General features: G+C 44.7%; 1 protein-coding gene across 1 annotated transcript; it reads right to left on the bottom strand.

The window, feature by feature from the left end:
* Positions 1 to 5,524: 5,524 nt before the first annotated feature.
* Positions 5,525 to 26,705, bottom strand: LOC132891398 (uncharacterized). The gene is made up of 5 exons (XM_060928907.1): positions 26,508 to 26,705; positions 25,692 to 26,009; positions 23,642 to 23,689; positions 5,719 to 5,832; positions 5,525 to 5,629 (listed from the first exon to the last, which is right to left on the bottom strand). Exons 1-5 carry the CDS (start codon positions 26,593 to 26,595, stop codon positions 5,532 to 5,534), a joined length of 666 nt encoding a protein of 221 aa, XP_060784890.1. The 5' UTR covers positions 26,596 to 26,705; the 3' UTR covers positions 5,525 to 5,531.
* Between the last annotated feature and the right edge of the window lie 826 nt (positions 26,706 to 27,531).

Here is a 27,531-nt window from a genome sequence, read left to right as displayed (position 1 = left end):
GGGGTTCCTCAAGGATCCATACTTGGTCCAATCCTGTTCACACTGTATATAAATGACTTACCAGACATATGTAAATATGTTGATGTTCAGCTGTATGCAGATGACGCTGTAATTTTTACACATGCCAAGAACTATCAACAGATAGCCACTACACTTATGTCTGCAATGTCTCATATTGATGACTGGCTGACTAAGTCATGTCTATATCTCAATACGAAAAAGACAGTCTGCATGGTTTTCTCTAAGCAAAACATGAAGGTGTCACACTCTAATGTTTTCCTTAGAGGGCAGGAGCTTGATATTGTTAACAAATTTAAATATTTAGGAGTGATTTATGATTCAACCCTAACATTTAAAAGTCATGTAAAAAAGGTTGTAAGCAAAGTCAAATTCAACCTGCAGAATTTTAAACAAAGTTAGACCATATCTTGACACAAAAGCTGCCAAGCTGTTTTTACACACTATGATTTTTTCACACATTGAGTATTGTTTTACGAATTGGTCACTAACTAACATAACCGCACTTAAGAGTATTGAATCCCTTTTTAAGAAAGCTATAAAAATATTAGATAAAAAGCCTCTGTCATTTCATCACTGCAACATCCTCGAGAGACACAAACTGTTAAGTTTTGAGAATTTTAAAAACTTCAAGTATGTTTGTTTTTTGTACAAAGTGTTATACAGTCTTGCACCCCCTCCACTGCATGGCTTTTTTAGAAGACTTGAAAGTGGAGGTAGCACACGGGCCTCTGTAAAACGGGACTGTATAATCCCATTTAGACGCACCTCTTTTGGGCAAAATGTATTGTCAATAATAGGAGGTAATTTCTGGAATACTTTGCCCATCCCAATAAGAGAGTGTCCAACATACAACACTTTCAAAATTCATTTAAAACACAGTGGCTCCTAGAAAACCAGAGATGCACTCACTATTAATTGCCAAATATTTCACCATTTAAATGTCAGTGTACAGGTGAATGAGTATTAATGTCCTTGTCTTCTTTGTTGCTTGTCATTTGTTTGTTTGTTGTTGTTGTTTTTTTGTTTGTTTGTTTTGTGTATTTGTTTTGTGGCAATGACTATGTCATCATTATAGTGAGTGAGTGCTGGATGAATGTTTCGCTGTCTTTTTTATGCTTTGTTTTATGTTACCTGCCTGGGGACTGCAGATGAAAAGTAGTTATTTTACTAATTCTGGCATATTTACATGCTGTATTCTTATACAACAATGTTCATCAATATGCATGGTCCCTATTAAATAAACCATTAAAAAAAAAAAAAAAAATATATATATATATATATATATATATATATATATATATATATATATATATATATAAGGAAGCTCGATAATCAGTTTATATTGACTAAAGTAGAAGGGTGGGATTAAATAAGTTTTTACTTCAGCCCACTCCTTTTCGGACATGTAAACTCAAAACTGCTTAGTGCGTCCTTGTTTGTATTTTTGTCTTGTTTTCTTTTGTTTTGATTTTGATATATTATTATTACTTATATTATTTAAGGTTTATTTTCTAATTTAGTGGCTTTTTACGTGTTCTTTTTGCATATGCTGTTTTGCTTTTCTTGTTATCTGCTTATTTATTCATTGTTTGTTTACATGTTCGAAATAAACTATCATCATCATCATCATCATCATCATCACACTGCAAAAAATGATATCTTAGCAAGTGAAAATATCTTGAAAATAGTTGAAACAATCTAGCATTTCTTATTAGAAGAAAACAAGACACCAATTTTGAGATTATTAAACCTAGTTCTAGATTGCAACCAACTTATTCTAAGATGTCTTATCAAGTGTAATTATCTTACTGCACTGGCAGATTATTTCACTTGATTATAGTCTAAATGTTCTCAAATTTATTATGTTTTTCCTTATATTAGTTTTTGCAGTGCATAAACCCCTCCTGACAGGGGGTCACTGTGTTGTAGGATTCTGTGTAGATCGTTTAAGGATTCCTCAAAAAAAACCAACTGAAGCGCCCTTAAGGGTTCTAAAATGTCTTTATTAGACTGTTTTTCGGCACATACGGGACATATTTCTTGGTAGCAAAATAATTCTTTATGTGTTCTTTAAGGTGTAATTGTATAATTAAGGGTTCTTAGCTTCAAAAAAAAGTTTCTGTGTATTAAAAATAATAATGAGCATTAATTTGGAGTTTACATGCATTCCAAAATATGTGGCCAAAAGTTTGTGGACCCCTGACCATCACACCCATGTGTACTTGTTGAACATCTCACTCAAGATTTAGTTTCCTCTTCACTGTTATAATCTTGAGTGTTATATCACTCTTCTCTTCTGGGAAGGCTCTCCACTAGATTTTGGGGCGTGGCTGTGGGGATGTGGGTTCATTCAGCTACAGGAGCATCAGTACAGTCAGTGTTCCAGTTCATCCCAAAGGTGTTCATCTCATCTCATCTCATCTCATCTCATTATCTCTAGCCGCTTTATCCTTCTACAGGGTCGCAGGCGAGCTGGAGCCTATCCCAGCTGACTACGGGCGAAAGGCGGGGTTCACCCTGGACAAGTCGCCAGGTCATCACAGGGCTGACACATAGACACAGACAACCATTCACACTCACATTCACACCTACGCTCAATTTAGAGTCACCAGTTAACCTAACCTGCATGTCTTTGGACTGTGGGGGAAACCGGAGCACCCGGAGGAAACCCACGCGGACACGGGGAGAACATGCAAACTCCGCACAGAAAGGCCCTCGCCGGCCACGGGGCTCGAACCCAGGACCTTCTTGCTGTGAGGTGACAGCGCTAACCACTACACCACCGTGCCACCCCAAAGGTGTTCAGTGGGGTTGAATTCAGTCAGGACTCTGTGCAGGACACTCGGGTTCTTCACTCCAACCTTCACATGCCATGTCCTCATGGAGCTCGCTGTGTGCACACAGGGCCATTGACAGCTTTGGCTGGGCCCAGGACAAAATAATCTGAGTGGGCCCCCCCCCCCCCCAAATAATCTGAGTGCCCCCCCCCACACACACACACATACGCGCGCACGCACATCGCCACACAGCAACCACCCACACCCAACCCCTCTTTTCACAGTCTCCATTCACTCCAACCCTTAAATAACAGGTATTCCAAGCCCATTATAACAGTCAACCATTTTATTTCAACATTTCAGCATATTTACAGTTTGAACATTTCCTTAGTCTGCAACTATTCAGGTGCGAAATGCAATGCGCCGGACTTTTGCTGTGGCAAAGTCGTCAATAAGGTCATTGAAGTCCAGCTTCTTTGCAAGTTCGCGCTCTATAGAGAGCATAGCCAGCCCATTGAGCCTCTCCTGTGACATGTTTGAGTGCAGGTAGTTGATAAACCAAAATGATTGTTTACGGGATGGAACTGGGCCTCAATGAGAACAGAGTTATGGCTTTCCCAAAATCTGAACATAGAAGCATCACCACTCGTGATGTGTACAGTGAGTTTTTCAGTGTATTTTTTGTCTTGTTTTTCATAAACGTCCTTTCCGTACTCTATTTAGAATGTTACAAAAAAAATTGACACCCTCCCAACCACGTAACATTAGCCTATCTGACCTGGGGGCTGACACGTTTATTACAGATAAACCAAAAGGATTACAACGTTCCCTGGATATAGAACTGGACCGAGAAGATTTCAAAATCTTAACGTGTAAGCAACAACAATAAAACAGAGGTTGTTTTATTCATTTAGGGCTTATTAGGCTACTTTCATTAATTGCGCTTTTCATACAGGCCTATCATTTTTCACTTGAGCAAGGGAATTGTTTGAAGAGTATCCAGTCTAAGCGAAGTTTAATGTTTTGCAACAGACTAACCTCAAAACACCCCATTTATAGCCCATTCGTTACATTAAACTCTATCTAGCTGGCAATTTCACATGCCGTCGTATCTACATGGGATGATTTCCAACAAAATAAGGTTTAATTAACAAGAGGCAGCGTTCCACGGGCTTTCAGCTAACTGGAGTCCAGCTCAGCACAGCTCAGCAAGCGTGCCTAAAACATTTGGATATGATTGCGGGCCAATGTGCTATTCTTTGCTTCATTGAGATATATGCAACACAGTGTTATTAAACCGATATGTTTATGAAATAATTCAATGCCCTGTGCATTTCAGTGTTCACTCAGTGTACCCTGCTATCCCCTACTTTATAATTATGAATGGCGCGTCGCACGTGCTGGGGTTACATTACGGGGCTGGAAAAAAGTTATCTGTGTCTTACCTGGCTCAGCTGCCCCACTGCCTTCACCACCTGCTGCATCATCTGAATCTTTTCTAAAATATCTATGCAGTGAGCCCCTGAGGCTCTTGGCTTCTTCATCTCTTTTTCTCTTTTCTTTTCTTTGCTCCTGACTTGTGCATGTTGGCAAACGGGCTCGCACGCTTATTGTCGAAATGTTATGATGGAATAGTGCCGTGTTATTTGGCGCCTTAATCAAAGACCAAACCATTTCTGCATTAGGGGTGGTAGGTGGGTTCTTGAATCTATTTTCGAAGACAATAAAGGCAAAAGAACCAGAAATCATTCATTGAATGCAAATATAGCACATTTTTCTCCCCCAAATCAACACATTTTGAAATGAAACAGAATGATTAATGGCATCTTCATGAGGGACCAGTTCTGGGCCCCCCCCATGCCTGGGCCCGGGACAAAATACCCGGTTGTCCCCCCCTGTCGACGGCCCTGTGTGCACAGGAGCATCATCATGCTGGAGCAGGTTTGGATTCTGAGTTCCAGTGAAGAGGAACTGTAATGCTGCAGCCAATAGAGACATTCTGTACAACTGAAGAACCACATAAGGGTTGATGGTCAAGTGTCCACAAACATTTGGCCATATAGTGCATATACACGCTTAGAAACAAAGTGTTCTTCAAGGGTTATTTAAGGGTTCATTGGATAATGAAGGGTTCTTTTAGAAAAGGGTTCTAGTTTCTGTTAGGGAGCATACTACATTCTTTTAAAAAAGCTTCTTCAGTGACTTCTTTGTTCACGTAAAGGTGTTTGGATACGGAGGCGTTTCGAGGTGTGAATAAAACACTTTGTTGTACAGTTCTTTAACCTTTCAGTGTTCCTGCACAGTGACATCTGAAGAACCCTTCAGAGCTCAAAATGTTCTTTAAACGCATGATTCACATTTATTACACAATCTGGACAATTTTCCCACAAGTGTGTGCTTTTCTGAAGTGTTTTTGTATTTGCTGTATAAAAACTAAGTTTGGAAAATGAATAAAAGTCTTAAAGTATGAAGTTTAATGCTGAAGGCGGAGCTTCAATAATACTTTAAAGGAGCCATGACTGCCGAGCCCAGCACACACACACACACACACAAGAAACAATTTCCTGGCAACTGCACAAAATGGAACAGACCCCGAAAATAACTGCCTGCAAACTGCAAAACCACAAACACACACACACACACACTTCTGTTTCAGGTCGGGTCTTGCAGTGCAAGGCTGAGGAGACCTAAACATTTAAGTCAGAAAGAAGTCAAAAGAAAGATGATTTAATTTCATGATTTAATTTGCTTCTGGTCATGTGTGACCCTTTTTTTATGTGGCCTCGGGTTTTCTTTATGCTTGTGGATTGTGTTGTTGTAAATGGGTTCATCTGCAAAAAAAATAAAAAGGTTAACTCATACATGAGTGTTAAATGAAGAATAGCTGACGATGTGACACTAAATGAATTATGATGCTCACCTGGAGTGTCTCGCTTCCTTCTGCATTTTAAAATGAGTATTATCACGCTGCCAAGCAGAAGCAACCCTGCGAGCGCTGGGATCACAATCTGCAGGATATTAAGAGCCTGAGGAACTGAACGTTAAGAAAAAGAGAAATAATTCACAATAATTATAGATTTACTGTTGCAAGTGACAAAGACACTACTCCTGTCAGTCCCTAAAGCATTTCTGGTGATGACATTTTTTTAGGTGAAAACAAAATGACTCCCCAAAATGGGGAACAAATAAGATGTAGAGTGGAAAGTGGAAATAAATACACTCCTTTTCAAAAATGTTTACATTTTGTTGTGTCAGGTTCTGTGAACATCACTTGGACTTTTTTGAGGTTTTTGTTTTCTCTGATCCAAACATTACATTATAGGCCTTCAGCAGACGCTTTTATCCAGAGTGGCATACAACAAACTCAACCATTTTTATTGAATCTTCATATCTTTGAAGTGGGAGGACACCCACAAGGAGAACCTGCAAACTCCACACAGAAAGACCCCCATCAGCCATGAGGGTTGAATCCAGAACCTTCTTGGCAAACAACACAGTATACCACATGAATGCTCTCACCCCCCCATCTCTTCCCTCTTTCTGTCTCTCGTTTGCCTCTTTTCCACCAAATCAGTTCCAGGGCTGGTTCGGGGCCAGTGCTGGTGCTGGTTCACAACTCGTTCAACTTGTGAGCCTGCTGAGAACCAGTTTGCTTTTCCATTGCTCGCGGTGCTAAGGGAACCCACGTCATTACGTCACTGTATACGTCAGTTATGTCGTTGTATACGTCATTACGTCGCTGTATACGTCAGTTACGTCGCTACGTTTGCATAAACCTTGGCGCGAATATCGAAGCAAAAACAACACGGAAGAAGCAGCAGCAACAACAATAATAATAATGGATGACTAAGCATTTGTACTGTAGCATCAGCCACATAAAGTTTTATTTATCAGTAGCATAAAATAGTATCTATGTCTAAGACACTTCTTTATATTTCGTATTAAAACGTCTATGTAAAGTAAGACATAGAAAGCCTCACTTTAAGAGAAATTCAGGGCGAGCGTGAGCCTAGGAAGTCTATAGAGTTCTTCTCTGTCACTCACCCTGTCACTGACACATGCACACACCTCCTCGCTCCCTGTCCTATGGCCTTAGACCCTTTAAATCACGTACATTCTGACATCCTTCAGTATTCTTCAATGCTCCGAAATAGATTGACTGCTACACGCTTAAGGATTAGTTTTTTTCTTCTTCACCCTTTTTGAGGAAGGTACAGACAGACTTAAACCCACATCTGAAGAGGTGAGATCGCTCCTTTTTTGTTTCCTTTTTTTTTTTGCTGGCGAGGATTGTTTTGTTTTTGGAAAGCGCACAGGCGGTGCACGGTTTTTGTTATACTGCTTACACAGTGGTTGGACTAAACACTCTGCCCTGAAGGCTATTCTCTCACTCTTTCTCACTCTGCACCATCATACAATAAAATATTCACATTGGAAATATGTTGTAAGCGCGTTTCATGCATTAAGTTATAGGATTTGTTAACGGCTTGTATTGAGTTCGTTACAGTACAGCTGCTGCTTCTCGTCGCTTAAAAATGGCGATCTTTCACGGTCTTGTTATTGTTGTTGGTCTTAACAACTCCGCCCCCCCGCTGACGTAAGCGGTTCTTTCCTCTGGCCCAGCAGAGAGTTGGTGCTAGCCTGGAACCAGTTTTTCTGGCCCCAGAGCCAGTTCTTTGTCAGTGGAAACAGAAAACCCAGTTCCAAACTAAGCACTGGCCCCGAACCAGCCCTGGAACTGCTTTGGTGGAAAAGGGGCATCTGTTGAATTACATGTTGATCCTGAGACACCAGTGATGCTTTCTGCTCCTCAGGCCTGTCTGATCCACCCTGATGCCCTACTTCTGGCTGGAGTCTCATCACATCGCTCCTGTGGAGGACGGCCCCATATGGACAGTTGAAACTCTCACTGAGAAGACGCTCTGGACTCTTACAGTTTTGCTACGATGGTTTAGGATGACAATCGCCATGATAACTTTAGGACTACAGTTGTCATGAACAGTTTTACACTCAAGAGTCCATCAATGAACAGTTTATAACTTCAACAAGACAGACTTCCTGTTAAAACTATAATGAATTTCCTGGTTCCACAGTTGTACTTTGTGACTCTATAGGACACAGTTATAGACGTGAGTTATTTATAATCACGCTGTCTGTTATCACCCAGATGAGGATGGGTTCCATTTAGAGTCTGGTTCCTCTCAAGGTTTCTTCCTCGTGTCGTCTGAAAGAGTTTTTCCTCACTACTGTCACCTCAGGCTTCATCATTGGGGATAAATGAAGGATAAAATTAGCTCATGTTTAAAGTCTTTAATTTTCTGTGAAGCTGCTTTGTGACAGTGTCTAAAGTTAAAAGCGCTATACAAATAAACTGACCTGACTTGAATTCACTAAGAATTCATTTAAAAAAAATTTTTAAAAGTGAGAGCATTTGATTGAATTGAAATTTCCTCTCTTCTGAAGTACACACCCCCACAGTCTAAATTTGGTAAAATGACCTTTGGCAGAAGATACAGCAACCAGTGTTGTTGGCTGTCACTCCACAAGGTTACCACACCTGGATTTGGAGAAATTCCTCCTCCACTCCTTGTGGCAGAACCGTTCAAGTTCATGAATTCGATTATGAGTTATGTCTCTTTCCCCATTAGACCACAGCGTCTTTGAGTTTTGGTGAAGTTGTAACTTTAATTTTTCCAGCGTCTTCAGGACAGAGGAGTTCACACATTCTGCAGTTTCTCAGTAACGACAAGCATCATGCATCATTTTGTCTTATTAACTTCAAGAGGGAGGAAAAAGAGAAACTGGTAATGAAATGAGTGTTTATAGCTGCTATAATGTAAGTGAGAACAGGAAGTTGTTTTGCAGATGTTCCAGGAATCGAACGCTTTGGGACCATGTTCAGCTTCAGTGAGGTAACAGGAGCTCCACTACTGATTCCACCCTGTTACTGATTCCTGAACCACAGCAGTATTTTCCTGTGCTCGCAGTGTGAGCTTGTAAACCCAGTTCCACCCACTGAAGGGACATGATTGAGCCCACTTCCTGTGGCCATTATTTCATTTCCTTTTACCTTAATGACCTTTAAACCCCATTGTGTTGAAGTGTTTGTGTGTAAAAGGTGTCTTGGTGGTGTAGTGGTTAGCACGGTTGCCTCGCAGCAAGAAGGTTCTGGGTTCAAACCCAGTGGCCGGTGAGGGCCTTTCTGTGTGGAGTTTGCATGTTCTCCCTGTGTCTGCGTGGGTTTCCTCCAGGTGCTTCGGTTTACCCCAAAGGCATGCGGTTAGGTTAATATGGGACAGCCTTGGGCTGAGGCACCCTTGAGCGAGGCACCTAACTCCCAACTGCTCTCTGGGTGCTGTTCGCATGGCTGCCCACTGCACTGGGTATGTGTATGTTCACTGCTTCAGATGGGTTAAATGCAGAGAGGAAATTTCACAAGTGTGTGCTTGTTACAATCTGGCTCAGAATCGTAACAAAACCAAGGAGGACACGGGACACGAGATTACCAAATAATGAAAGAATTTACTTAAGAAAAGGAAAACTATATACAACATGTATGTGCAAAACATGTTAATCAGTAATGTTAAACATTGCAGACATGCAGTGTTAGTGTAGTGAAGCTAAATGCATGAAAAGAAATCAAATACAAAACAAAGCCATAATGAAAAACAAAGCAAAACAGCAGACGTGCGCCCAGAGACATGAGCAGCCGAGCAGAGAAGCAGCACGAGCAGCGTCAGCAATGACAGCGGACATCTTCTCCAAGTCTGGCCTTTTAAAGGGAGCAAATCGGGTGCGGCCTTAACAAGCGCCAAAGCCACGCCTATGAGCGCTCACAGAAAGAGCAGCGGCAGCAGTGCTCAGAGTCGTCACAGTGATGAATAAAGTTGTGCTTTCTTTCTTTCTCTGAAATAATCAGGTTGGGTTCTAGTCTTTTTTGAAGCCTTAAGCATGATTTAAACTGAGATTTTATTTTAACAGTAATATATTTAACATACTGTAAAATATGTATTTATACATGAATACATGAGCACAGAATATATAACTGTGGAGAAGCTGATTAGTTGTATGACTTTCTTTCTGTTCTGGATCAAATAGAATTTTAGATGGTCTCATGGTTTGTTTGTTTGTTTCTTCAAAATGGCATATTTTGTTGTGTTTTACTGAATATTGACCTTAAATGCCTTTATAAGGCTTTGCTTTTTGCTCTCTTTGGTCTCTGAGTGGACGTGGCAAGGTACTTGTATTTGGTAAGGTCATCTATAGTCTGCCTGCTCGTGCTCGGTTAGAAGGTTCCTCCATTGGATCCTGTTGGAGGCGACTCCCAGAGTGGAACCGATGTCCCAATGTTCACCCAGTAGATGCTTTATGTCAGAAGCAATAGATCGTAAAATGCTCTGATGAGGTCGTCCAACACTTCGGGCACCGTGTGAAGGAGTCCAGTTAAGAAGGTACTTTGGTAGTCGAGATGGTTCCAATCTTGCGATGTGGCCAAAGTATTGTAACCTATTTAACTGAGCATGGGTACCAAGTTTGATGCAGGTAGATCTTGCGTGGACCTCTTTATTGGGGATGTAATCATCTCAACGAATATCTAAGTCCCACCGAAGGCAAGAGTGTTGGAAGCTTTCCAAACGTTGCACTTGCTTATCTATTAGGGCCCAGGTCGGGGATCCATATAGCAGGAGTGAAAAGACACCACATTCCAGGATCTTGATCTTTGTGCGGAGAGTAATTCCCCAGTTTCTCCAAATGTTGTTCAGGGAGTTGAACGCTCCAGAGGCTTTCCCGATCCTGACGTTGATTTCTTTGTCTATGGAGCCATCACTTGAGATGATTGAGCCAAGGTACCTGAAATGATTCACCTGCTCCAAGTGATCATCGTCCACTGTTATGTCAAGGATTTCATCCTGCTGAAATGGGCACTGATAATGGAATTTGCCTATCAGCATGCAGTTGGTCTTCTTGGCATTGATCTTTAAGCCAGCTTCTTTGCCGAAGTAGGGAATATTTGATGTTGCTTCCTGAAGGCCAGCTACACTGCTGTCAAGGATGGCGATGTCATCAGCATAATCAAGATCGCTAATGTAAGCTGCTGGCTGCCGTGAACTGCGATGTTTTTGCAGCAGAAAACCATTTGAGATGTTTCTCTCTGATAATGCTTGTTCCAAGACCCAGTTGAGGATGATGTTGAAGATGGGAGGGGCCTGGATATCACCTTGGCCTGTACCAGAGTTGACGTCGAACCATTCTGTCAGCTTGTCTCCAATGCGTACTGCACTCACTGTGTTGGAATAGAATGCTCTGAATATGTTGATGTATTTGATGGGTATGCCGTAGTGTTTGAGAGCGGCCCAGATATAATCGCGATTGACTGAGTCAAAAGCTGCTTTAAAATCAATGAAATTAATAAACGGGGAAGATTGTACTCGAGAGCTTGCTCGATGATAACGCACAGAGAGAAGAGTTGGTCAATACAGGATCCGTTCCTCCAGAATCCGCACTGGTTTTCATGCAGGAGGGATTCTATGCTGTCCGATAATCTCGATACAATGATCATCTGGAAAAGTTTTGAAGCTACGTAACGGAGGGTGATACCTCTGTTGTTTTCGCAGTACGTTATGTCTCCCTTCTTCTCTACTTTGATGATAACTCCTTTTAGCCAGTCTGAAGGCACTTGTTCTTGATCCCAGACTCAGCTGAACAGGGGGTGGAGGAGGTCTACTGTGGCTTCTCCCCCGAAGCAAAGTTCCTCATTGCTAATTTCATCTATGCCGCAAGCTTTGTTGTTCTTAAGCTTTGAGAGGGCCTTGCTGATTTCACACTGAGTAGGGGAATATAAGGGTAGATCAATAAAGAGTTCATCTGCAATAAGATTGGAAGGAGGGACAGAAAATTGAGAACGGGATTAAGAAGCTCTTCAAAGTGTTCCTTCCACCGAGCAAGTTTCTCATCTTGAGCAGTTATGAAGTCCCTGTTTCAAACTGTGGAAGAGGCATTCTTCTTCTTGCCAGAAAGAACATTGATATTATGCCACACCTCTGTTAGGGTTTTGCACCCTGGTTGCTAGCATGATAATCCAGTAAACCCCCACTAGGCCACCAGGGGGATGACTCAAGTGCAGAGGCGTGAGGCGAAAGTAGAGTATCAAAAACAGTTTATTTACACTATATACAGTCCAAAGGAAAAAACAAAAGGATAATCCAAAAGCTCAGAAGATGTACAAAAAAACAAAAATATCCAAAGGGTCAAAGTCCAAAATCCAGCTAAGAAAAGAAGAGGCAAAAACTCAAATGCTCAGAAGATCAAAAGGTCAAAACAAAATCCACAAAGTCCAAAAGAAAGAAGCAAAAACCAAGAATACAAAGACACAGGCAAGGTACATGGGACAGAGGGAACTAGCACTAACAGCATAGCATAGGAAAAAGACTCCGTGACAAGGGAACAAACAGAGGGGTATTTATACACAAACTAAAATAGGACACAGGTGACACTAATGAGGACTAGGTGGGGCACAAGACACATGGAAAACAACAAACATAAAACACAGACACAGTGGCGGCCTCTAGAGGCCAAAACAAACATGACAAGAAAGAAATAACAGCGGCCTCTAGAGGCCAAAACAGTCCCAGTCCTAACAGGACCCCCCCCCCCCAGGAGCATCTCCTGTCATTCCCAGGGCGATCTGGATGGGCCAAATGGAAGACCTGGCATAGTCCTTTATCTAGAATGTCCCGGGCGGGGACCCAACAGCGTTCCTCAGGGCCATAGCCCTCCCAATCTACTAGATATTGAAGCCTGCCGTGGACCCAGCGGGAGTCAAGCAGGCAATGCACGGTGAACACAGTCTGACCCTGGAAGATGTGGGGGGGTGGGGGGTTCCTAGGGGTCAGGGGCATACGTGGACGTCAGTACGGGCCGCAACAGGGAAACATGGAATGTGGGGTTGATCCTCAGAGTCTGGGGCAACTGGAGCCGGTAGGCGACAGAGTTCACCCTGCGCACCACCTTGAAGGGGCCAATGTAGCGAGGAGCAAGCTTGCGGTTCTCCACCCGCAGCGGAAGGTCCTTAGTGGACAGCCAAACCTGCTGCCCAGGGCGGAAAGCATGGGCAGGTCTTCTATGGGGGTTGGCCTGAGTCTGGTTGGTTCTGGAGGTCTGGATGAGGGTCTTCCTGACCTTGCTCCAGGTCTTCCGACACCGTCTCACATATTGGTTGACCGAGGGCACCCCCGCGTCCTCCTCCTGGTCCGGGAACAGAGGTGGCTGGAACCCGAATTGGCACTGGAATGGTGACAGCTTGGTGGCCGATGACTGCAGGGTGTTGTGGGCATACTCTGCCCATGGCAGCCAGGTGCACCACGATGTCGGGTTATCCATAGCCAGGCCTCGCAGGGTGGTTTCCAGGTCCTGGTTGAGCCTCTCCGTCTGGCCATTGGACTGTGGGTGAAACCCAGAGGAGAGGCTGGCAGTGGCTCCGATGACCTTGCAGAACCCATGCCACACTCGGGAGGAGAACTGGGGCCCTCGGTCTGAGACGATGTCCTGCGGGAGACCAAAGACTCGGAAGACATGAGTGAATAATAGTTTAGCAGTTTCAAGAGCAGAAGAGAGCTTGCACAGTGGTAAAAAGCGGCAGGCTTGGAGAATCTGTCAACTATGACCAATATGACAGTGTTACCTTGTGACTCAGGGAGACCCGTGATGAAGTCCCCTGCCACGTGGGACCAGGGATGCCGGGGAATGGCCAGAGGATGCAGAAGACCCTGGGGATGCTGTCGCGGGTTCTTGGTTCTGATGCAGACCTCACAGGACAGGACAAATGACCTTACTTCCTTCTCCATGTTAGGCCACCAGAAGCGTCTTTTCAGGAAGTCCAGGGTCCTCCGAGCTCCCGGGTGGGCGGTGAGAGGGGAAGAGTGACCCCACTGGAGAACCTTGGCCCGGGCTTCATGTGGGACGTACAAGAGGCCTGGTGGCCCCATCCCAGGACCGGGGTCCTGGCATTGGGCTCGTCAGACGGCCTCCTCAATACCCCAGCAGACAGGGGCCACAATCCGGGACACAGGGATAATAGGCCCGACTTCACTCTCCCTGTTAGTGGCAGAGAACAGCCTGGACAGTGCGTCAGGTTTGGTGTTCTTCGAGCCGGGGCGGTACGAGAGGGTGAAGTCAAACCGACTGAAAAACAGGGCCCACCTAGCCTGTCGTGGGTTCAGTCTCTTGGCTTGCTGGAGGTACTCCAGGTTCTTGTGGTCCGTCCAAACCAGGAATGGATGTTGCGCTCCCTCCAGCCAGTGCCTCCACTCCTCAAGGGCCAGTTTGACCGCTAGCAGTTCTCAATCCCCCACATCATACCGGGACTCCGCAGGACTCAGGCGGTGGGAGAAGTAAGCGCAGGGGTGCAGCTTTCCTTCCGAACGTTGAGAGAGCACCGTGCCGACACCACTGTCCGAGGCGTCCACCTCCACGATGAATGGTTGGGAGGTGTCCGGGAGGACCAGAATGGGTGCCATGCAGAAGCGGTGCTTGAGGTCTTTGAACGCCTTTTCCGCCTGAGGAGACCAGACATAAGATCCACCTGTCCCTTTGGTGAGGTCTGACATGGGTGCTGCTACAGAACTAAAGTTCCTGATAAACTTGCGGTAGAAGTTAGCAAATCCTAAGAACCGGTGAACCTCTTTGACGGACTTGGGAGTGGGCCAGTCCCAGATGGCCAGGGTCTTGGCTGGGTCCATTTGGAGTTGGCCTGTCCGTACAATAAAACCCAGAAAGGAGACCTCGGGAACATGAAATTCGCATTTCTGGGCCTTGGCGAACAGATTGTTCTGTAGCAGCCTCTGGAGAACCTGGCGGACATGGTGGCAGTGCTCCTGCATGGTCTTGGAAAAGATAAGGATGTCGTCAAGGTAGACAAAAATGTACAGGTTAATCATGTCCCTCAAGACGTCGTTGATTAGGGCCTGAAAAACAGCTGGTGCGTTGGTGAGTCTGAATGGCATCACCTGGTATTCGTAGTGCCCAGACGGGGTGTTAAAGGCAGTCTTCCACTTGTCTCCCTGTCGGATACGGATGAGGTGGTATGCATTCCGTAGGTCCAACTTGGTGAAGACGGTGGCGCCTTGGAGCAGGTCGAATGCTGTGGACATCAGCGGAAGGGGATATTGGTTGCGCACAGTGATCTTGTTCAGGCCCCTGTAGTCAATACATGGTCGGAGCCCCCCATCCTTCTTGCCGACAAAGAAGAAGCCAGCACCAGCAGGTGAGGTGGAGGGTCGAATGAACCCAGTGACCAGGGCGACTTTGAGGTATTCCTCCATGGCCTTGCGTTCTGGCTGAGAGATGGAAAACAGTCTGCCACAAGGAGGGGTAGTCCCAGGGAGCAAGTCAATGGCACAGTCGTAGGCCCGGTGCGGAGGAAGAACGGCGGCCCTGCTCTTGCTGAATACCTCCTTCAAATCCCAGTACTCTGTGGGAACTTGAGATAGCTCAGTGAGATCAGGGGGCTTGGCAGGAGACACAGGAGAGCTAGAGAGCAGACAAGAGGCATGGCACGCAGGGCCCCATTCCACAACCTGGCTAGTGACCCAGTCTATATGAGGGTTGTGGCGGGTAAGCCAAGGAAGACCTAGAATAACTGGGAACTCAGGTGAAGGAATCAGGTGCAGGGATATTTCTTCCTTGTGACCTTGAGACTAGAGGAAGATTGGAGAAGTAACTTGGGTGACTCTTCCATCACCTAACGCTTGGCCATCGAGGGCAGACACAGACAGTGGGACTTCAAGAGGCACAGTCGGGACATTGATGCTTTGGGCGAAGTGGATATCCATAAAGTTTCCAGCCGCCCCTGAGTCTAACAAGGCTTGACAAGAGTGGACGGACTCACCCCAGGAGATGGAGACCGGGATGTAGATTCCTTGGCCAGGGAGTCCGGGAGAGAGGGTAGGCCCCGTCACAACCCTCCCTCGGCTGGACGGGGCGGTCCTTTTCCCAAGAGCTCGGGACATGATGTTCGGAAGTGACCAGGCTTGCCACAGTAGATGCAGCACTTGTCCCTCCTTCTGCGCTCCCTCTCGGCTATGGAGAGACGAGTACGGCCAACTTGCATGGGCTCTGAACAGTCACTGGAGGAGGTAGATGGGCTCCATGTAGAGGCAGTGAGGCCGGGGAGACTCACGACTTGGCGGCGTTCTCTAATCCTGTTGTCCAGACGAATAGCATGTGAGATCAGAGTTTCGAGGTCACTTGGGCATCCAATAGAGGCCAGGCTGTCTTTGATGAGGTCAGACAAACCAAGGTGAAAGGCTGAAACCAGGGCAGCCTCATTCCATCTGCTGACTGCTGCGAGCGTCCAGAACGATATGGCGTAGTCTGCGACGCTTCCTCCTTGCCGGATGGACATGAGCTTTCTGGCTGCGTCGGTACTGATGTCCGCCTGGTCGAAGACCCAAAGCATCTCATCAGTAAACAGTTCAAAATCAGAGCACTTGGGTCCCCGTCTCTGCCAGATAGCTGTTGCCCAAGCTCGTGCCTTACCAGCTAACAAGGTTATCACAAAGGCGATCTTGCAGCGATCCATAGTGTAGGTGGTAGGCTGAAGCTCAAAGGTGAGTTGGCACTGGGTAAGGAACTCCCAGCACTCACCGTGCTTGCCATCATACCTCTGTGGTGCAGGAAGGCTGGGTTTGCAAGGTGAAGGAGACAGTGTGGCAGGAGGCACTGGAGCAGGAGATGCAGGCAGAGGTGTCAGGGTTTTCCCAATTTGCTGAAGCAGTACCTCATGGCAAGCAAGGGCCTCACATTGGCTTATGAGCATTCGTCCATGGTCGCTCCAAAGCGTGTCAAAGCTGCCATAATTCCCTGAAGGTTGGCCGGGTAGACAGTTGAAGCAGCCTCTGCTGAGTCGGTCATGACGGAGTCTTTCTGTTAAGGTTTTGCTGGGATTCAAACCCTGGTCGCTGGCGTGATAATCCAGCAAACCCCCACTAGGCCACCAGGGGGATGACTCAAATGCAGAGGCGTGAGGCGAAAGTAGAGTATCAAAACCAGTTTATTTACACTATATACAGTCCAAAGGAAAAAACAAAAGGATAATTCAAAAGCTCAGAAGATGTACAAAAAACAAAAATATCCAAAGGGTCAAAGTCCAAAATCCAACTAAGAAAAGAAGAGGCAAAAACTCAAATGCTCAGAAGATCAAAAGGTCAAAACAAAATCCACAAAGTCCAAAAGAAAGAAGCAAAAACCAAGAATACAAAGACACAGGCAAGGTACATGGGACAGAGGGAACTAGCACTAACAGCATAGCATAGGAAAAAGACTCCGTGACAAGGGAACAAACAGAGGGGTATTTATACACAAACTAAAATAGGACACAGGTGACACTAATGAGGACTAGGCGGGGCACAAGACACATGGAAAACAACAAACATAAAACACAGACACAGTGGCAGCCTCTAGAGGCCAAAACAAACATGACAAGAAAGAAATAACAGCGGCCTCTAGAGGCCAAAACAGTCCCAGTCCTAACAACCTCCCGTTGGTTGCCAAAAGTAGCAGCATCCTGAAGTTTTGAGGCTACATTCGAGGCTCAGTTCTCATCATCCTTCTGAACACTTATCTTGACTTGCCTATTGTGGCAAGGTGATGCAGTGGTTATCACGGTCACCTTACAGCATGAAGGTTCTGGGTTCAAACCTTGTGGCCGACAGGGGTCTTTTTGTGTGGAGTTTGCACATTCTCTCCTCGTGCCTGTGTGGGTTTCCTCTGGCTGCTCTGGTTTCCTCCCACAGTCCAAAGACATGCAGATTTGGACTCCTATTTGCTCCTCCAAATCCCCCAGAGGTGTGAGTGTGATGGTTGTTGCTCTCTGTGTAGCCCTGGGATGGATTGGTGACCTGCCCAGACTGAACCCTGCCTCTCACCTGAAGTCAGCTGGGATTGGCTGCAGCTTCCCCTCTAACCCATGTAAGGTCACAGGGAAGCTGTATATATCACTTATAAATACAGGAATCTTAGAATCAAGAACAATTTCCTATTAAAGTGGCTGGTGAGTGTGTGCTTGACACAAGCGCAGAATGTGTAATGTTCAAGAGAGACAGTATCAGATGGTGTAAAAATAAGTGTGCTTTTATGCAAGAATAAAACTGAGTAAATAAAAAAACCACTCCAGTGACATGTTTTAGTATATTTAGTGAAGGAGAAGATGGACGATGGAAAATAAGGATAAAGATATAATATTAAATTCAACTGTAGACTGTTTGAAGTCCAAATTGATGGTAATGAAAAATGAACACTAATTTGTATAGATTTTAAAATAAGTTCAAGTTCAAGTCAACTTTGTCAATAATGCCATATGTGCAGGACATACAGAGAATTGAAATTGCATTTCCTCTTATCCACGGTGCAAACAATAATAAACATGAAATATAAAATATAGGTACAAGATATAAACTTTAAAAAGAAAAAAGGGGGGTTATTTACATACACAAGCTAAAGCTATCTAAGAAAAGACAGTGGCAATCCAGAAAGTGCAAATGTGGCAGTGTGAACAGAATTAACGGTATAAATTTAAATGTGACGAATGACAATATAAACAGAATGAACAATGTAAACGGGAACAGCAGTCTGACGGTATAGTAATTATCAGTATAAATAAATAAATATGGCAGTATGAGTAGAATTTTCAGTGTAAGTATAAATATGGCAGATATGACAGTATAAACAGTGTAGCAGTGAAGTCTATCAAAGATTAAAGATGTATAAAGTGTAAACAGTTATAAACAGTTTTTATATAGTGCAATTAACTAAAAAAAGGCAGCATGAGCAGAATTTTCAGTGTAAGTATAAATATGGCAGATATGTAAAAAGTGTAAACAGTGTTCTAAACAGTTTCTATATAGTGCAATTAACTTAAAAAAAACATATAGACAGTATTGTAGACAGTTTTAACATAGTGCAATTGAATTTCCTTACAGTTCGTTAAAGTGGCTGGTGACATTTGGTTTGTGTATTAAGGGAAGGGGGTACTGGCCTGGGAGGGAGTTCAGCATCCTGACGGCTTGGTGGATGAAGCTGTCTCTCAGTCTGCTGGTTCTCGCCCGGAGGCTTCTCATTCTCCTCCCAGAAGGCAGGAGGCTGAAGAAGTGGTGTTTGGGATGGGTGGAGTCGCCCGCAATGCTGAGTGCACTGCAGGCCAGGCATGTGTTGTAAATATCCTGAAGGGAGGGTAGGGGGACACCGATGATCTTCTCAGCTGCTCTCACTATGCGCTGCAGGGTCTTCCGGCAGGATGCAGTACAGCCGCCGTACCACACAGTGATGCAGCTGGTCAGGATGCTCTCAATGGTTCTGCGGTAGAAGGTCTGCATGATAGGGGCTGGTGCTTTAGCTCTTTTCAGTCTGCAGAGGAAGTAGAGGCGCTGCTGAGCTTTCCTGGCCAGCGATGCAGTGTTGCTGCTCCAGGAGAGATCCTCGGTGAGGTACACACCCAGGAACTTGGTGCTGCTCACTCTCTCCACAGCGGCACCATTGATGGTCAGTGGAGGATGCTGGGTGGAGGCTCTCTGGAAGTCGACAACCATCTCCTTCGTCTTCTCCACATTAAGAGAGAGATTGTTGTCTCTGCACCATGCAGCCAGTTGGCTCACCTCGTCCCTGTAGTATGACTCATCATTGTTGTTAATGAGTCCCACCACAGTCGTGTCATCCGCAAACTTGATGAAGAGGTTGGTGTTGTGTGTTGGTGTGCAGTCGTGGGTCAGCAGGGTGAAGAGAAGGGGGCTGAGCACACATCCTTGGGGGCCCCTGTGTTCAGTATGATGGTGCTGGATGTGTTGCTGCTGACCCAGACTGCCTGTGGTCTTCTGGTCAGGAAGTCCAGCAGCCAGTTGCAGAGGGAGGTGTTTAGTCCTAGACAGTCCAGTTTCTGTATCAGTTGCTGGGGGATGATTGTGTTAAATGCTGAACTAAAGTCTAACAACAGCATCCACATGTAAGAGTCCTTAGTGTCCAGGTGAGTGAGAGCTGAGTGGAGAGCGGTGGAGATTGCATCATCAGTGGACCGATTGGCCTGATATGCAAATTGGTATGGGTCCATGGAGGGAGGATGGATTTGATGTGCTGCATGACTAACCGCTTGAAGCACTTCATAATGATGGAGGTCAGTGCCACAGGGCGGTAGTCATTGAAGCAGGATGGAGAGGCCTTCTTTGGAACAGGGATGATGGTGATGCTCTTGAAGCAGGTGGGAACAACAGCTTGGCTCAGGGAGGTGTTGAAGATGTCTGTGAGCACTTCTGTGAGCTCCTCTGCACAGTCCTTTAGTACACGACCTGGAATGTTGTCAGGTGTTGATCCTGGAGAGGGATCTGCTCACACTGGCTGGAGACAGGGACAGCACCTGGTCATCTGGAAGGGGTGGTGTTTTCTGTGCAGGCATGCTGTTGTTGGCTTCAAACCGTCCAAAGAAGTTGTTTAGACTGTTCAACAGAGTGATATCCTTGTCACAGGTCTGTGGTTGAGGTTTATAGTCCATGATGGTCTGTATCCCCTGCCACAGGCTCCTTGTGTCTCTGCTGTCAGTGAAATGATGGGCTATCCTGCTACTGTACTGCTTCTTTGCTAGTCTGATGCCACAGGACAAGTTGGCTCTTGCTGATCTCAGACCAGCCTCATCATCTGCTCTGAAAGCAGCGTTCCAGGCTTTCAGTAACCGATAGACTTCCCCCATCAGCCATGGTTTCTGGTTGGCCCGTACTGTGGTGGTCTTAGTGTCCGTGACATCATCAGTGCATTTACTAATGTAGGCTGTAACAGTGTCTGAATACTCCTGGATGTTGATCTGGTGGTTGTAAGTGGCTGCCTGCTTAAACATGTCCCAGTCTGTGATGTTAAAGCAGTCCTGAAGTGCTGAGAAAGCACCCTCTGGCCACACCCGTACCTGCTTCTGGACCGGTCTGGTGACTTTGACCTTCGGCCTGTATGCTGGCATTAGCATAACAGTGATGTGGTCTGAAGCATCGAGATGGGGGAGGGGTGAGGCCTTGTATGCGCTTCTCAGTGTAGTGTAAACCTGGTCCAGTGTGTTGTTTCCCCGTGTTGCAAAGTCAATGTGTTGATGTAACTGAGGAAACACTGTTTTGAGATTTGCGTGGTTGAAATCCCCAGCTACGATGAGAAGTCCCTCTGGATGGGCTGTCTGTTGGTCGCTGTTCACTCAGTGCCTTGTCCCTATCATTGTTGTTGCAGCTGGGAGGAATGTAAACTGCAACAAGCAGGATGACAGAAAACTCCCTCGGTAGATAGAAGGGCCGGCGCTTGATGATCATAAACTCCACAAGGGGTGAACAGTGTCTGCAAACTACCACAGTGGACACCATGCATCCCTGATGTAAATACAGACCCTGCCGCCGCGGGTCTTACCTCCTTTAAAGGAAAAGTCCACCGTACTTCCATAATGAAATATGCTCTTATCTGAATTGATACTGAGCTCCGTATCAATGCGCTGTCAAAGCGCGCAGAAGGTGTTAGTACGCCCGTCATTATAGTGCGGACTTTCCATAGCATAGAAAATTGCTACGTTTCAATTTGTGTAACTGAACTTGTTTCATATCACTGGTCATATAAACCTATGTAAACAGGAAAAACGCGGAAGAGTTTGGTCGCATCTAACTACAGCCCCCAAAAATACCATTGGCCATGTTGAGCCTAGCTACATTGCTAACAGGAGTGACAGCGTGTCTGACTGCGTCTGACTGACTGGGAGGTCGCACAAAGCTCGGAGAGGCATGGAGCAGCTCGTCTCAATTCAGATAAGAGCATATTTCATTATGGAAGTACGGTGGACTGTTCCTTTAATGAGGGCTCTGTCTGCTCGATAGCATGTTAGCCGGTCGAGCTGGATGGCGGAGTCCGGTATGCTGTCGTTGAGCCATGTTTCTGTGAACACAAAAACACAACACTCTCTCACAGCCTGCTGGGTTGCTCTCAAAAGGTGAATATAGTCCAGTTTGTTATCCAAGGAGCGTACATTGGTGAGTATGATGGACGGTATAGCCGGCTTGTGTGGATTAGCCATTAGCCTGGCCCGGATATCCCCGCACTTTCCCCGCTTCTGCTTCCTCTCGCACCGCCTATGGCGCTTCCTCTGTGGGTGTGCAGCAGTAGTGGGGGTCGATGTCAAAGCGGGCTGCCGGAGTAGGCCGAGGTCATGTAGCTCCTTAGCATGTGCCAGGTTGAACTTACAGAAAAAAGTGTTGCCAATGTCAAAAAGAGTCCCACGGGTGTATGTGTGCCTCAAGACGGACAAACGCGATGAAAATATACCATCACTTGAGCACACCGATGAAGACAAACATGTAAACACCACATTATTGGGACAGAGAGGGGCTGCTGCATCCGCACGCGCCGCCATCTTGGTAAGGGCCAAGTTAATTTCTCTGGAAATTAACATACCGTAAGTTCATGTTAATTTCCAGAGAAACAGTATTAGTGTAAAAATATGCAGTGTTGTCAGGGGCATAGCTGGGGGGGGGGTCCTGGGGTGCCCGTGACCCCCCCCTTTGTCGGACCATACATTTTTTCAGTAGCCACATAAGAATATTAGAAAAGCACCCACAGTAATTTTTCTAACATTTTTTTTTTTTGAAACTAGATTGTCATCTCAGCCTCATTAGGGTTTCTATATCCTTGTATGGACTTCCTGTGGTTTGGGCGCGAAAACCCAGTTTGTCAGAGAGTGTGGGAGAGAGGCGGATGTAAGTTCAGATTTGTTAAATAATACACAGTGCGATATGAGCACAAAGTGCGTGAAACGCACACAACAGGCAAACAGTCCAAAACAGCAGGCAAAGTTGTAATTGAGGAAACAGGCAGGAGGTCAATCGAGGCGCAGACAGAATATCAGAGGCAAAACTAGACAAGATCAAGGGACGAGAAACAGGAGTTGAAAAAACAGGAGGTCAATGAGAACAGGGAACAAGGCTCAGTAAGGCACATTAGACACAACATAATATTTCGCATCATCCTTGCATGGGCGCAGTCCTTAAATAGCCCAAACACAGTTCATTGATTAAAGACAGGTGTTCTTTGTTCACAGCGTGCGTGCTGGAGCTCGTTAGGCGCATGCGCAGCCCGAGGCGCACCTTCAGGTGCACGAGCCAAGGCGCGCAGGACTGACACAGTTCTGCACAAGCGCAACACGATCGCACTAGAAAGCACGGTCAAGCTGCCAGTGTAGCTGCACTCTTTTTAGTTGTGAATTACAAGTATTTCCTCTTGTGTTAACAATTCGCCATGTCAAAATAAGCACAAGCAAAACTTTCTTCCTTCTTTCGACGTGAAGAGAGGTAAACAATTTATTATATATTTTTTTCCATCAAAGTTGCATTTTGTGGTTTTGAAGCTAAGTTTTATTGCCGTTTCTAGAACACTACATCAAGAAAACGTGGAAGAAACAGCAATAATGGAAGAGCCGGTTTCTAAGCTGCCTAAAACTAGCAATGGTAATTATTTTTTGTTACATAATGCACTCAGGCTGCCAGTCAGTGTGTGACCCCCCTTTGAAAAATCCTAGCTACGCCCCAGGTTGTGCATGAATACGCTCATATTTTTGGTAAACTGCTGGTTTTGTTAATGAACACATTACACAACTAAATATTCTGCCCTTTAGAATATGACATGCAGCTCTAGTTTTAAATGTCTGTTATATAGGTTGATGTTAACTCACGCTATGCTCTATTTCACTTTTAAGTGTTTAATATTTCAGATAAGTTGAGTTCAGTGGGAGCTCCAGATCTTGACGTTAGTGTGTATTATTTCAGGGATTGAATCAAAGCTGTTACCTGGTGTAGTGGATGTGGAGTTGTAAGTAGGGCTCTGTTCGGAATTTCCTGCAATGTAAGAGAAGTAAATCAGTAAAACGGTGCAAAACCTAAATCAGTCGTTCTCAAATGGTCTCGCCTCAGGACCCACTGTTTTTCCTGAGTCATTAAATTATGGTCCAAATCTTTGAACCACTCAAATAATAATAATAATAATAATAATAATAATAATAATAATAATAATATCTATAGTACCTTTCACTGTCCCAAGGTCACTTTACAGGAGAAAAAAAAAAGACTAAGCAGGAAGAGAGGAAGAGAAATGTTCATGGAAGAGAGAAGTCTTCAACTGAGATTTGAAAGTAGAGAAAGCAGAGCAGTCACGGAGAGATGGAGGAAGAGAATTCCAGAGTTTGCGGCAGTGGTGCTGAAGGTCCTGCCCCCACCCAAGGGTGGAAAGTCTGGTGTGTGGGACAGTCAGTAGGTTGTTACTAGAGGACCTCAGTGAGCAAAAGCTCCCCATAGCCAATGAAAAGTTCAGCCATGTCATATTATATATGTGGCATATTATGTGTCCAATCAAATATTGTTAATTTTGGTGCAAATTCATCTGTAAACAATTGGTGCTAACATCGATAAATAGAGTGAAATTCTCTATTTCTATAAAAAGCTGGAAAAAACTATGCAAAGTCAACAAAAAATATATCAAGCATGGTTTTCTGCAGGTGACAATGTGTTTTGTTTGGTGAGTTAAAGGCTGCGAAAAGCATGAAGCCATCGAAATTCATAAAGTAGGCTATTTAGAGACAAAACTCTCAATCCCTAAAGACTAGCCAGCTGAGCGATTTTCAAAAGAAAACAACGGAACCTGGATGCATCTAAAAATGATGAAAAAACATGCATGGTTCAGGAGCAAGCACTTCATGCATCATAACAATCCCATTCATTGCATTTCTAAATGCAAAAATACTCACACAGTTACAGAGGATTTTATTTTAGCTGCTGCTGTTGACGTGACCAGAGAGAGCTTCAGTGCAAATCTGCCACAAAATAAAAAAGTCTCGATCCACAAGACGGACAGAAACCAGCAGAAAGTAACATGCATTAAGGCAAGTGGGTATTTGGGTCAATGTTTGATTTATCTGGGAGGGTAAATTGCACTTATTCAGGATTATGTGCATGCATTGATACAGTGGCCCATTTTTATTCCAATTATCCACTGTCACTACTTATCAGGTACAACCTTAACAATCCAGTATGGAATCTGATCTGTTTCCTGTTATCTGAAATAAATGATTATTATCCATCTTTATTAGGCCTATGCAATGGATACATATTTATATTAATTGCATTCTCATCTCATCTCATTATCTCTAGCCGCTTTATCCTGTTCTACAGGGTCGCAGGCGAGCTGGAGCCTATCCCAGCTGACTACGGGTGAAAGGCGGGGTTCACCCTGGACAAGTCGCCAGGTCATCACAGGGCTGACACATAGACACAGACAACCATTCACACTCACATTCACACCTACGCTCAATTTAGAGTCACCAGTTAACCTAACCTGCATGTCTTTGGACTGTGAGGGAAACCGGAGCACCCGGAGGAAACCCACGCGGACACGGGGAGAACATGCAAACTCCGCACAGAAAGGCCCTCGCCGGCCATGGGGCTCGAACTCAGGACCTTCTTGCTGTGAGGCGACAGCGCTAACCACTACACCACCGTGCCGCCCATTAATTGCATTATTATGCTAAATTAAAATGCATTTCATCTTTTACATCCATATGATCAACAAATTCTGTGTGGTGTTGGGTGGGAAAGTGGAGGTCCTGAAGCAAAAACCAGTTGAGGACCACTGAGCTACAATCCAATGAATCCAAAGAGGAACGTGAAGTTAAGCCTTGTAAGATTTGATGACACTGATTCCAGAAACAGCTGTGTGGTAGATCTGAAGCAGTCTAGTGAAGGAGGTTGGGGGGGTCTCCACATTTTTCAACACTTTTTTCTACATTTAAAGACCATTTATGAATTTTGACGAAATAAAAGTAAGTGGTAAGACAGTAAAACTTGCCTGAGTACAGCGTCAGTGAGATGATGTACGTTTGAATTTCGCCATCTTTGAAAATGATTTTGCTCGTGTAGTTGCCACTGTCTTCCTGTTTGACATCTCTGATGACGATTGACCCATTCTGTGTGAACTGAAGTCTGCTTCCCTGCTGAAATATTACTGTGTTGTTAACATTGTCCAGGCTAATGTAGGCCAGCAGTTTGTTTCTGTCCATCTGTTTCCATTCGACTGAGCTGATGTCTGATCTGTCAGACTCCATGTTTGGCAGATGGAAGATGACCGTCTCGCCCTCCTGCACAGAGCTCTCAATGATGTTCATACCTTTTAGAAGAAGGCAGAGGAGCTGTTATTGAGCCCTTAGTCCTAAAGAGACATGATTTCATGGTTTCGGCTGGGGTCTAGGGGATGTCAATAAGACTATTCATATAATCAATTACTTTAGCTTACGCTTCTTTCTTTGTGCTGTCCAATCATGTTAGACACAATGACACCCTTCTGTTTTAATTCTTGAAATGTTATTTTAAGCTCTGTCTGTTCAGCCTGAATAAGAAATCATAAATAAAATGAAACGTAAGTCTGTATGCATTCGTACAACTGAGAAGCAAAACTCTACACTGCAATGCAGGTGAGGAATTGTGTTATTACTGTATATGAGTCAGTGCACGAGCAAAGGACTACAAGGGTCAGCTTTTACACCCGACTGCAGGCTACAGCACACATCACTACGGTGAAACAACTATAATCATCACAATCAGGTTTAAAAGAAGCATTTTGCTTTGAACCATATTCTCTATACACATGAAACATGACCAGGCTCACCTTCGATCACGAGGAAAAGGCTGAAGATGATGATGATGACTGTGTGTTTATGAATCTTCATCTCAGAGTAGATCCACCATGTAAACATTCACCACCACTTCCTCGTTACTGCTCATTCTCTTTATGCATTAACTTCTTACATGGCAGAAGACAGAGGAAATTGTTCTCGAAGACCATCAGGTTGGGTTGTGGTTCTGTGGTATTGTTATGTGTGAAATCATGGGGCTGTGAGTGTGACAATAAGAGGATGCTGAAGGAGATGAACAGTAGACGTGCTCTGCCTCCAACTGGATAAACAGAGACACTGCAAACAAACAGTTGTGAAAAAGAAATATACCGTCTTAAAGAGCATTGTCTCAAGATATCATCTTGTATTGTACAAGAACCTAAATTCTAAAGCAGGCTGCCACATCTAAATCTGTCGCTTCCACAGCAATGGGTATAGAGCTTATCAAAAGATGGATGGGTTTACATGGACACATTGAACTGGCTGATCTCTTGTTAAAAAGAATGAATGCAGCTATGAAACCTGGAATGAAATTATGTCCAAGTTGTCACTCTGAAGGCTGAAGTATACGTCCATGGATGTGATCTGTGCACTGTGTGCATGATGCAAATTTCGTCATGTCCACAGTCTGTGTGGACTGTCTGTGCAGCACCCAAATTTTGTGTCCGTGTAAACTTCAGCACATTGAAACTGAACGTGCAGTAATACGCCGATCCAGTAGTGGCAGTGTGCATGTGTTCAGCTTGTGCTCTGTGACACGCCACAACAGCAGAAAATTGAGTATACTTTGGAGAAACCCATACACGTCTGTATCTGTGTGGTACAAAGCAGTGTCTGCAGAAGTATACTTCAGCCCTGAGGCTGCCAGTAGCCCTGCAGCGTCCAGTACTGAGGTGAAATTAAGTGAATTTGAAGTAGATACTGAAGATACGTCTTAGGAGAAGGCATCAGTAAGAATTACAAACATGGACCGGTCTCAGATAAAGATCAACAAATTGAGCATTCACAGCAATCAGA

This window comes from Neoarius graeffei, chromosome 9 (assembly GCF_027579695.1).
Source record: "Neoarius graeffei isolate fNeoGra1 chromosome 9, fNeoGra1.pri, whole genome shotgun sequence".
Taxonomy (NCBI): Eukaryota; Metazoa; Chordata; class Actinopteri; order Siluriformes; family Ariidae; genus Neoarius; species Neoarius graeffei.
Note: the sequence above shows the minus strand (reverse complement) of the source record. Positions and strands in the feature narration are given on the sequence as shown.

Excerpts from the sequence above, each read along its gene's own strand:
- LOC132891398 (XM_060928907.1), bottom strand. The coding sequence starts at position 26,595 with ATGTTTACATGGTGGATCTACTCTGAGATGAAGATTCATAAACACACA. Across the intron at positions 26,010-26,507 it reads CCTTTTCCTCGTGATCGAAG|GTATGAACATCATTGAGAGC; the intron begins GTGAGCCTGGTC and ends TTCTTCTAAAAG. Across the intron at positions 23,690-25,691 it reads CTCACTGACGCTGTACTCAG|GAAATTCCGAACAGAGCCCT; the intron begins GCAAGTTTTACT and ends CTTACATTGCAG.